At 37.6% G+C, this 12,570-nt stretch overlaps 1 protein-coding gene and 1 long non-coding RNA gene across 4 annotated transcripts in view; one reads left to right on the forward strand and one right to left on the reverse strand.

The window, feature by feature from the left end:
- The window catches only part of LOC137481137 (uncharacterized), a 115,032-nt gene that overhangs the window by 77,221 nt on the left and 25,241 nt on the right, over positions 1–12,570 (forward strand). For both annotated transcript variants that reach the window (XR_011003336.1, XR_011003335.1), the window contains exon 4: positions 4,855–4,968. This is a non-coding gene — a long non-coding RNA (uncharacterized lncRNA). The remainder of the gene's footprint in view (positions 1–4,854; positions 4,969–12,570) is intronic.
- Positions 1–12,570, reverse strand: part of ITFG1 (integrin alpha FG-GAP repeat containing 1) — a 72,012-nt gene that overhangs the window by 11,761 nt on the left and 47,681 nt on the right. Inside the window, exons 11-15 of one of the 2 annotated variants that reach the window (XM_068202643.1) lie at positions 8,985–9,135; positions 8,614–8,722; positions 6,007–6,050; positions 4,092–4,170; positions 887–3,926 (exon numbers count right to left, since the gene is read on the reverse strand). In XM_068202643.1, the coding sequence (XP_068058744.1) occupies positions 3,865–3,926; positions 4,092–4,170; positions 6,007–6,050; positions 8,614–8,722; positions 8,985–9,135 (445 nt within the window). In that variant the 3' untranslated portion in view covers positions 887–3,864. Of the gene's footprint in view, positions 1–886; positions 3,927–4,091; positions 4,171–6,006; positions 6,051–8,613; positions 8,723–8,984; positions 9,136–12,570 lie in introns of those variants that run through there. The other variant, XM_068202642.1, reaches the window with a different exon arrangement.

Raw genomic sequence — 12,570 nt, forward strand, 5'->3', positions numbered from 1 at the left:
TCGGGACACCTCTGCAAGCCCAAACTGCAAATCTGATGCATTTTTATGAGAATATGTATGTTTATGAAAAATACCTTTACACCATAAAATTATAGAAGTAAAACCGGTAACTTAAAAAACCCTCCAACAATAAAATTATTATATTCCTGATAGGGGGAAGCTGCATCATTTGTAATGCCCAAATATCCAAAGTTTGGTAATATTGCAAGCAACATTACAAGTTCAGGTAAGTTTTCTAAACAAAAGAGAGTTATATAGAAAAACTAGATACTAGAAGGTTACTCCTACCTATAGCAAACAGAAAATCCCTCTCATTGAATCCAGCTATTCAATTATTAAACTATTCCAGCTTGTTCCATGAATACACTCTTTCTTCTGTGTAGTGGAATTGGACACAATGAACCTTGCAGTGTCAAATGGCCATTGAAAATAAGCTTATTTTGCTTTTTTTCTGGTACATATTGCAATGTTTATGTTTAAATTCACGACTATAATAGCTGCTAGACATTTGTGTTCACCTCACAATTCAATTTAGTTAAACAGCAGGAGAACTCAATGCAACAACAGGGAAGAGTAAGCAGATTTCAAAAAACCAGAAGGGCACGACTTCACAGCATGTGAAAGGTCACTCTGCCATGGAAGGTTTAAAACAAAACAAAGCAAAAGCAGCACAATGAAAGAGCTCTGCAATGAGAGCTGCAGAGGCCATCAGCCCACAGAGCTTCACTCATACAGATGCTTAAACAAATTATGGCGTGATCCATATCAGCCATTCTGTGAAGCTACTCTTATCATCGTCTATGGATATGGAGCTTTGAGGAAACCTGAGATATTTACTGCCACTTGTTCCTGGCCCACAGAACTAATATGTTTGGTAGACACAAGCTGCAAGCATGAGCCTATTTATTTCAAACTCTATCAGCATATTTTTACTTCAGGAGAGAAAATTCAGATGTGCATAGCACAGGCTGAAACACAGAAGACATTCTCCCAATAAAAGCCTGGAAATGTCTATGTAGAGATGAAAATCCTGGCTGACACTCACACTTAACTGTGGGATCTCCTTAAAAATAATAACTCCAAAAGAAAAGGGAGAAGGCAGGTTGCAAGACAGGGATCAGAAAGCATGACTTAAATCTGAGTTGGTGTACTTCTCCCAGATTTACACTGTACCTGGTCTGACCTCAAGCATGAAATTCCTTAAATATTTGAAGAAGTTGTCGCAGTTGCTTTTCCTCTCAGGAAGAGAAGGTCTGTGGAGGTATTAACTGCAGATGTAAGGCCCAGAACTTCTCCATTCTAATGCCCATGTTGGCAATTGCTACTCCTTGTAGCTAACTTAACATTATTTCTTGTAAGACTACAAGTGCATTGAGCAATGTGAAAGTAAAAGCACAGAATACATGCTAATTATTATTCTGCTATCTTTTAACAACATAGTGGAATGTTAATAGGAGACAGAACAATTCTAACAATATTTTAAAGAAAACCCTCATAATTATGCAAATTTCTTGTAGTTAAGGCTTGGCAGATCAAAGAACCTTAAAATGAATTAGATAAGGACAGCCATATGGGCCTTTTTATTTTAGTCTTTGCATGAATATTGCCTACATGAAAGATGCCATAACTCACAACTGGAGTCCTGCAGAATTTAGGAGATCAGAAAGAGAGTGGGGGCCGTGGCTTTGAGTACTTTATGATTTACTTAAGCTCAGGGCTGGAGGGATAACTTAAGGTGATTGGTTGCAGTGGTCCAGCCAACAACTGTTCCCCCACTGAGCGCAGCCATCAAGGCAATAAATAACAGCAGCTGACTTTGGAGGGGGACATGGAAAGGAATGCTGAGTTTCCTTTTCATCAGAAAAAGAACTATGTTTTTACTCCTGTTACTTCTTGGAAAGGGATTAATTCTTATATAATTTGCTAATTTTGGTTAGCTCATTACTCCTTTCAGATAATTAAAAGCTTCAAATATGGATTGTCCTGTGATATTACATAAGGGAGGCAAATAAGTTGATGAAAATTAGTTTTAAAATAGCATATGGATGTTATATGAATAAAAGCTTAATGTGGAGAAGATGTTTTGTAGGGTTATACATGGTCCAAAAATGATGATATCATTTGTTATATATCTTGATATAGCCTGATGATATCCTGAGAGTCAAAGAGAAGAAAATTGTGATGTAATGGGCTGTTTTTCCAGACAACAGCCTTTATAGGCCAGTAATTCTAATTAGAACATTTACTGAATCTTACACATAACATTTTACTGAATCTTACAAATAACATTTGCAAGAGAAGAAATTCTAGCTACAAACGTAATGCAATACCCTCAGAAAACATGACTTTCAAAAATTCTTGCAGGAATTACACATACTCAAAAAAATCTATTAACTTATTAGTGTTGAGAAACTGATCAAAGACAGCATTAGAAAATTCCCTGTAGCAACGCTGCTGGGGTCATAAATACACTTGGAATTCATTGCTGTTATTTCCTAATGTCAGAACAGAAAAGGAAATTCATCATGCCTGGACTCTGTTAGGTTTTTATTATTGTAAACATGGTAGCTGTGACGGGAATATAGCAGTATTAAATCACATTTACATTTCTTAGAGTAAATAGTAAAACATTCCATTTGTAGAAGAATTGCCCCCCTCAAACACAAACAAAAAACCAACAAAGCCAAAACCAACCAAACTCAGGAAACCCTAAAGAAAATGTTTAAGAAAAATGCATTTGCTTTTGTTCTTGGAAGAGAGAAACAGAAAAAAAAGGAAAATGATACATGAAATAGGTCCAAATTTTAAGCTAGTTTTATTCCACACATTTCTAAGATATGTGCATTGTTCCATGACACAGTTAGAAAAATGTCTTCATTTTAAGCATGTACAAACACAGAAATGCTAGAGTATCAAGATGTGTTTTTGCAGCTATCTGGTTTGTATTTCAGGACATCTTTCTCTTTAATTTTTCCCAGTTGGAATTAACAGTCCTGAGCACACTACTCATGGTGAGAGCATTGCCAGTGATTCAGATTGACTCAGGACCTTAACATGTCAGCATTTCCCCCCCTAAATTATTGCTTTTAAGTTAGTGTTATACAGAATTATAATCTTCCCAGTGAACTAGTGGAACCATTTTTTAAAGGTCTAAGTTTAATTTTAAATGAGACTGGAGTGACAGCTACAGATGACTGCACTTACTGATCACGTTCAGCCTATGACTTTGGGATTTTTGCCTAAGCAAGAAATGACACCATTACAGTCCTAAGATTACCAGTCATAAATGAGACTAATAAACCACTTTGTACAGTCTCCTGTGTTTCCTAGGAGCCACAGTACACATCTAGAAAGGCAGCATAAACCCCAGGATATTCTAACATCAGGCACTGCCTGGACCACAGCCTAATGGATGATTCTCTCTTTGGCTGCTTTGTTTTTGGACTCCTGCAAACTGTGGCAGCTGCACCATCTCAGGCCACTGAAGCTTTAGTTCCAAGACAAGTTGCAGCAAGCAGCCCTTCCCCTTGATTTTGACCCTGTTACCTAAGGATTGATTCCCTGTAGTTCCTGCATTCCCTGAAAGGACACAGGCATTCCCTCTCCAGCCTCCTCGGGCTACTCAGCATTTGATTTTGTTAGCTGCCATTTGTAGTGAACAACTCCAGACAAACACATCCTGTGTGTCCTGAATATTATCCTGATCCTTTGTCATCTGGCTACTAGGATTCTATTTAGGTATTTTTCAAGGCCACTGCTGATTCTTAATACGTAATTGCTAAGGAAGCAATTAGAAGCTTATGCTATTTCACAAACTGATGATATTTTACCCAACAATGTTTTGCTACAGCCAACTGTTCAAACCTAACTGGCACAGGACAAATGAAAAAATAATAAAATTGCAATCTTTGTAGCAAAAATGCAATCTGTAAAGAAGGAAGAGAACATTAGGGGGTTTGGCATTGTAAACTGAAGGCACCATTGAAATCATTCCCATTTCCCTCTGCCACCTTTTCAACTCCTTAGGTTACTGAGAAGCACAAACACAGACAGACTGTGCCTTGGGTATTCCCACAGTGAGTTTCTCTTACCTGACCCATTTTTCAGGTACCCATTTGCATCTACAGTGGTGTACATGATGTAAGGACCGGGCTGATTAACTCCAAAGGGCTACAAGGGATGAAAACCAAAGAAAAAGGCAGGCAACATTTTAGGAACAGAAAAAGCTATAGTAATTAAACAGTAAACTGAAGAAAAATGCTTTTACATTAAGAATTTATTTTTTATATTTTAACTTCAAAATCTTGCATCTGTTTTAGTCATAGCACTATGTGGAAATCAATTTTCAACATCACAGTAAACAGTTGGCTAAGTAATGTTTAGTTTCTCATGAAGAAAGCGATACTATTCAGTCCTCTGGCAAAAGGTTTAATGTTTCTTTGGAAGCTGTAAGTAAAGTAAAAACCCCCTAATAATTCAGAGAAATAACTGCATGTTCTCAAAAAGCAGAACTCACTTGATACCAAGAGAATGCACTATCTTGATGGTATTTCTGAATTGAAAAATACTGTGTTTTATTTAATTAATGAAAGTGACTGAACAGTTACTTGTCAAGTATTGGTATCTATTTTAAGCAAATTTTTTGAGGAAGAAAATGTACCTAAACATCAAAGTACATTCATGAGGAAAAATAAAATAAACAAACATCCAAGGAAGTTGTCCATTACAGAGTGATGAACCATAAGAAATGCACCTAAGTAAGAGAGGGTGGGAAGGGAGAGGATGAGAGGCAACTACAGGAACAGATTTTAAAGGAATTTTCCTTTTTTTTTTTTTTTTTTTTTTTGTTCCTAGTGGTGAATTCAAGCTGATATCAGGACATCAAATCCAATAGAGAGCTTTCAAGTAAGTTGCAGAAGGAACACTAAAAGAGATGATGACATGTTTCACACCATGCCTCAAAACGTAGTAAGTTTAAACCACTAGAGCAAGTGATAATGATGACAGATGAGATCAAAGCCTGAAAATAATAACTGATTAGAATGAAATCTAAGGAGACCATACAGGTGATGCTAATGCAGATCTATGAAAGATGAGTGAATAAGGTGAAATTAAAAATTTTTTTTGGTGCCACACAGCTGTACTCTGGCAAAATGTACCTTATGTTACTTTCTGTGAGAAAACTCCTATTACAATGGAGGCAATAGTGTTTCAGTGATCTTGATAATGAAATTTCCACCAACATCTGCTGTGAAGATTTGCTTTTTAAACCCTCCATTTTTGTAATTAAGTTAATGATACTATCAAACATCATTATTTTATAACAGAAATTAAATCCCATGTCTCAAAATAGGCTTGAAGCAAAGGTTAGCCCCATTTGAAGCATTTTTTCTATTTACAAGTCAAAATTAAATGTGAAACTTTTGCAGAGCTAAAGTGCTACTGCTACCTTTGATTACTCTAAGCTTCTCTTTCAGGCCAACTTTCACTGTGAACATTGCTAAACAATTTGCTAATTGGCAGTTTGGTGAGTGAGCTGCAGATCTCTGGAGACAAATAAAATAATCTGAACAGAAAACACCACATGTGTATGGCTGTCTGCAGAATCATCAGAGCCCAGTGCACTTCCTTTCTTGGCTGTGCCCGCTGCTGGAGTTAGACCCAGGAGTGGCTGGATCTACCCCACACTCAGTTTTGCCTGGACTTTCTAAGTGCCCACCAAGACTTGGCACAATTCACAGTTTGGGCACCCAAGTCCCTCTTGTCTCTGGTATATCCCAGCCCCCAGTGTGGGGTAACAAAGCTCCTGCACAACAACAATCAATAGATTCCAGCTCTGAGCAGCAGCTGCCCAGAGTTATGGATCTCACAGAAGCAGGATTTAGTCATGATTTAGATTACACATTCTCCCAGTCCATAGCTCTTTTAATATGTTGAGAGTTTTTGGTATAATTAGACTTCAGCTTATTTGAAGCTAAACACTAAACAAGGCCATGTTACACTTACTGTTATTTTCCGAGGACAGTCATTAGAACAGAGGCCGCTGAGAACTGCAAGAACAAAAAGTAAGCATGTTGTGTTTATGTTCACAAACCATCTCAGAAGCACCACCTTTGGAATCTGGTAATGTCTAGTGATAGTGTTAGGTAGCCATTAAAACATAAAGAAAATAAATATCTTCTTTGTGATTTACGGTAATGCATACCATTTCCTTTATCTGTTGGAAGCATACTTGGTTGAAATTCATCCCTGTTTTACCCCACCTCACTGGTTAACCAGCTTCAAAAGGACAGATATCCCAGTTAAAAATATTCCAAATTAAAGCATTTTTAAAACGGTGAACTATACATTTTATTCATTATTCTTAATTTCTAACCATTTAACATACTGGCACAGATTCAGCTTTACTGTTTTAACTGATAAAAACAGTCTATACAGGGCATCATTTTGGAACTTGGTTTAAAGCAATTCACAAAAGCTGTAACAAGCAAAAATCCCATTACCAATTTAATCTATTAATTCAAAAGTATTATTAGCAGGTGTATATAATGCTAATTAATATCTAAAGTCTGTGACACTTGTTCCAATTAATTGTTTAACACTTACTAGTTTGAAAAATCAGTTACATTCAGAAATCTCTGTTAAAAACCTAAATGAGGGACAGTGAAAGCCATCTGCTCTGTAAGCCACTGTCACACTGAATATTAGAAGAAAACAACAAAACCTACACACATACAATACTCTAAAGTCCATTCTGATGCAAATTTTGCATTTCTAATGACAACAGTTTGGTTGAGCAGCAGGCCAGTGATGGCTATGGGCAGGGAGGAGGATGCACACCAGGTTCTGAGGCCAGGGAAAAACATTACTTCTCCATGAATTATGGCATCACAAAGCAAGCATGGCAGACAAAAGATGAAGATTTGGACCAGATTTGAGGGCAGGTCATCCTAACCACCAGGAGTTTCTTAAAGCATTTTCTGTCTTCTTTAAGGGTCCATTGAGTTAAGGGTACAAAATGTTTAGGACCAGGGAAATACCGAAAGGTGCGTGTAAAATGTTCACAGTCTGATTAGAAATCGCTCCCTATGTGAGTCAGAAATGGCACTGCTCTAGTAAAGGAAGTTTTCTAATAATTTATGTATGAATATTAACAATTGTCAAGACTCCTAAATTATAATTTTTTGCTTGTGATTTCAAAATGTTGATATTTCTGTATACAGTAAGATGTAATATTTTATACAGTCCAAACTCCCCCAATATCTGAATGTCTGTGGCAAAGCAGGTGCAAAGACCATATGCACCTACAGATAGAATTTTAACACTACAGCTTTAATTTTATCTATTAAACATAGGTGAGTATGCAAGTGGATCCAACTCTTCCCATTTTGATGCAAAAGGGCATATTGAAATTTGCTGTTCAGTTTCACCCCAGAACAAATTACCTGGCCAAGTATATTTGACATCAGTTATAATGAGCAAAGCTGTTCTCAGAGTCCATGTGCCAAATAAGTGAACACAATGCATTTATTGATACACTAAATCACACAAAGCACATTTTGTTAGAAATACTTTCCCCTGTATCACAGTGAAAATATTTTTAGATCCTCATTAATTCTCATTTCCTGGGGTTTCTATGCAAAAATACTCACACCCTAAAAGGGTGCTAAAGAAAGGCTTGCCCCAGTTTTTAAGAGAGATTTACACAGACTGAATCAAAAAAAGCATGTTGCAAATTACTCCCTTCCCCATTAAAATATCACACAATTATAGTTCTGGTATGGCTTTGTGAAGTGTAAGATGTTCCCAGAGGATTTTCTGCATGCTTTTGTGAATTACACTACAGATATATGGTATTATTTAAAAGAAGGCTTCCACCAACATGATAAATGATTAAACACTATCACGATGAGAACAGAGCTCTGGCTGTGGACAAAGTAGTAATAGCATCAGCCCCCAGCAGCAGCTGCAGTTCTGCTCTCTTATGGTGTGCAGAATATGTGCTTTAGAGGACTGGATGCATTTAAGTAACATGAAGGCAAATATAATTTTTGAAGGAAAACCTCTAGTTGCTGCTAGTGAGCTTTATCTTCATAGGCTCCCCACATTCTCAAAAAATCAAGCAAGACAGACAAGAAATGAGCTCAAAGCTCAAACCCTTTGCAGATGAAGAGCACAGTAGGACATGCAGTTTAAAAACCTAATTATGAATATTGTAATTTAACTCAAGCCTTTTAAACCAGCTCTCATTATTTCACACCCTGGCCATGTTCATGGCCACTCTGTGCTCTCAGGGTAAGGTGTGGTTTGTGCTGCATGGATTTGGGCTGGAAACACAGAACTGACTCCCACAGGGATGCAAAGTGACCCTCAGAACAGATCATGCAGTGTAAGTAAAACACATGCCAGGAGTCCCTGAAATGAAACCAGCCCCTTTTGAAGGCAATTCTGCATCATTCCCACATGACACACACACACACATGAACTCCAGCAAAGCAGGCTTGCTATGGCAGAAGTACAGAGCATTACCATAATGTTTTTATATGCAAAGCCTCAAATATTCACATCCTTTTCAATATCCCATTTTGAGTTTATTATGCATTGATAACTTACCAATTACTTTAACAAAATAGGCATCTGCTTCAAAGTTATTTTTCAATGTATGGATAGCAAAATCCTTGTTGGAGTAGCCTTTGCTTAGCACGATGATATCCAAGATTCCCTAGAGGAAAAAAAATTCCAAGTTTACATTAGAATGCTTATTTACTCTTGGGAAAAATGCTGTGCAGCAAAGTTTACACCTTTGCTATTTATTTTATTATCTTTCAAACGTTATGAATATAATGCAAATCAGTTTGGGATGGAGAGAGCCATCCACAGCTCAGCAGGACAATCCAAGGCTGCAAAGGCAAGGTCTGTGCAGGGCCCAGGGATGGGCACAGCCACACCCAGAGCCTGTTTGCTGGCTGAGGAGCTGCACTTACATCCTCATAGATGTCAAAGAAGGTCGCTACCACGGCGTCCTTGATCTGATTGAGATCTGAGAGCTCCCAGAACACCCTGAACATGCGCCGCACGCTCTTGCAGCTCGCGTTGTTGCATGGGACGTTTTCTAGTAAAAACGCTTGTTGATTGCTGTAAGACATACGTATATAATACATAAACCAACTTGAGAGAAGTCTAAATTTCTGAAATCTAAAAATATTGTAATTAAATAGTTCAAGTGCTCTGGAGTTAAATGTAAGAAAAGCTCAGCTAGCAGCCACTGGGTACTTGAAAAATCCCTAAGTACTTATGTGAACTTTACAGACAGAATTACAGTCATTGTCATGCCTGACTTATAACAATGAAAACACTAAATAAATGGATCCAAACCAACAGGAGTAACTTAACCATTCAGTCAAAGGACTGAACATATCTTTACTTATCCTGAAAAAAACTACAAATGCACTTGTCTGCCATTTTCCTTAATCCCTTCCACAGTCTGTCAGCTTAAACACTATATAAAACATGTCCAAGCTTTTTCATTATTTCATGACAGCTTCTTCCCATCTCAGCTCCATTAATTCTTTTTCTTACACAGTGCATGTTTTAAGCAAATTTGAGATTAAACCAAACCTCTGTTTGTATGTTTTCCACTGTTTCAAGCAAAATACAAAACACAAAACCCAACCTGCTGAAGTGCAGTAAAAATAGGGCAAGACAAACCAAGTTAGGCACTTGCTGACATGTAACACAAAGACAGGTGCAAAACTAAACAAGAAACATAGAAACCAAGCAGAGCACCAGGGCTAGTGTAGAAAAATCTCCCATCTAAAGAATATCCAGTAGGTGCCTATGGGTCAGTGGGAGACACAAGGTTCCCCTCTCCCTGATAATGTATCAGTGCTTCTGAACTGGGAAAACCTCACACCTTACCAAGCCCAGTCCAACTCTGCAGGCAGGTTTGTATCCTGGGAGCCTGCTAGAATCCTTCATTGCCTCGGCAATGGAAACAGATGAAGTTTCCTCCTCTCCTTCTGGGGGCAGAGCCAGGAGCCAGAGCAGTGTTCTGTAAAGGCAGCTCAGCTGTCAGAGCCCAGGGCAATAGCCAGAACCATGTCCTCAGTGTGACCCTGAACACACTGCTGGCTCTGTGGGGACAGCGAGGTGGCTTCTGTGTCTCAGCAGCATCCAGGATGCACAGGCACACACAGGCACTTCTCCTTAGGCAAATCACTGAATTAACGTATGGCCAAAAGGAAATGAGGTCATCTGCAATATTAAGGTGCTGCATTATCTGTATCTGAGAGCTCATAATCACAACTTGAAATTCTTAAGTGCTCACATTCATTTCATGCATTACCTATATCAGAATAGCCAACTCCAAGGTAAGGTGACAAGCTGAGCTAAGCAGTTTGTTTCAATTCCTCTTTTTCACCATCTCAACTTAGCTTTTTAAAATTTGGACAAACTTTTACAAAGACTCAGTTCAGATTTTTTTAAATTGTCAGAAATTACTTAGATGATAATTAAAAGATGAAAGACTCACATTTGCATTATACTCTACACACTACTCAAGTCTAAGCTAGAAGCCTTATGAATGGATAGACACAAGGAGTTTATTTACTACAGGAAACTTTTTTATTTTCTTTCCTTACAACTGAGAAAAAAGGAAGACATTAATCAAAGCGGCACTGAGTATGGAAATGCCACTTTTCTTCACCCTTCTGTATCTACCAGAGAAACAGAAGACAAACAGTAGGAAGAAAAAAGCAATCTCAAACCCTAAACAGATGCTGAAGACCCAAGAAATGCACTGTGGGAGAGCTCTCTTGTAGAGGAAATTAATTAATTATAGATGCAGTATCCCCTGTCCCATGTGCTGCATCTCAGCCAGGGAGGAGGAAATGTTGCTGTGCAGGCCATGCTGCAGTAACAGGGAGTTGCAGGCCCTGATTTTCTGCAGGGGGGAGAGAACCTGCTGTTCTCTGCCTCCTCAGGTTGTTCCTGGGAGACATCTGGATTTGGCCTGTGAGCTGCCAGTTGAATTCTTCTATGATTTAGGCCTGTGAAACACAAGGAGCCCTAGAATCAAAGTATCTACTTGCATGTTTCATTTCTGATACATACTATAATAAATAAGTGCAAGCTCATGACCTTCCTATTATTTTGAACAAAATTTTGAAGATTTCCCATCAGAAAGAATCTCCCTGCAACAAAGATAATCATCTGCATCCTTAAAATGACAAAGCAATGTCCTTGAAAGCCTATAAAGACAGACGCTTCTGTACCGGTAAAACCTAAAAAATCAATGCTTAAGTGCTCAAGAAATGTGTAACAGTCAATACCAAACAACCCAGCTTCAATGCTACAAGAGAACACAAGAACTCTGAACTAAGAGCAGTCCCTTGCCCTTAACATGCCATTCGCAGCACTTCCAATACTGAGCTATTCACACCAATACACAGCTGCAGATAAATCGTGTACTACCTACAGCTTTATTCCAAAGTATGCTATATCCCAGTTTGGTACCTTCTGACCAAAGTCATCTGTGCAGAAAAGGGAGATTTAATAAGGCTTAACACCAAAGAAAGACTGAAGACTTATCTTAGTTTTATTTTAACATATTCCTTTGCAATTAGAATTAAATATTTACTGCTAATTTCATACATCTCTCATGCTGTCAGTTTTAGGATAGCTCATTTAAAGTAATACCAGGGACATCTAAATTATCACTATCTTACTCCAGACGTTCAGAATAATTGAATTTGCCTCTGTTTTTTTAGATTTGCTCAATTACAAGGTGCTCATCAATCCTTCATTTAAAAGAAGTCCTCTATCCAACCTTCCTTCTGACAAGTGACAACTAATAATGATTTAGGAAGAGATAATTTGGTCACATAAGAGTCCTTCCATATAAAGGATTAATACATATACATTAATTTAAAACTGAGCATGAACACCTAGAAAACTTTCTAGAAGTCTATCATACTTAGAAGTTTTTTATTCAACTTTCCATATGCAGCTGTTTTTTGTCTCCAAGTTTCAGTCTTTACTGTTATCAACTGTGTTAAAGTATTGTCAACTTGACCAGTGAAAAACATTCCCTTTGAATAAAAATGGATCTGAAAGACTTAGATGACATATTTGCAATGCCAGATGCCAATTACTAGTGTCTAATTGGAAACAATTGTTAAACAAAATTCCTTTCATCTAATTAGATGGAAGATAGATGCTTATAAACTCACATGCAGTACTTACAATTCCAATGTTACCAGAGTCAATTTAAAATCAGCATGTGAAAAAATGAATTCATTGAAGTAAAACAGGAGGTATAGCTGAACCAATTACTAACTACTGATAAAATCACTTCACCTATTATTATTCTATATACACATACAATTTCTAATACAGAATTCTTGTATATATCTAGCCTGAAGAAAAACCTGTGGACTTGAATTCTAATGTGCAGGTTTTGACTCAAGTCAGAAGTTACAAGAATTCAAACTGAACAGATAAATATGTAAGAATCTACAGTGCATTTAGCACCTTCACCTGTTAGAATTTATTGAGTCTTAATAAAGGCTC

The sequence above is a fragment of the Anomalospiza imberbis genome, chromosome 12, assembly GCF_031753505.1.
Source record: "Anomalospiza imberbis isolate Cuckoo-Finch-1a 21T00152 chromosome 12, ASM3175350v1, whole genome shotgun sequence".
Lineage (NCBI taxonomy): Eukaryota > Metazoa > Chordata > Aves > Passeriformes > Viduidae > Anomalospiza > Anomalospiza imberbis.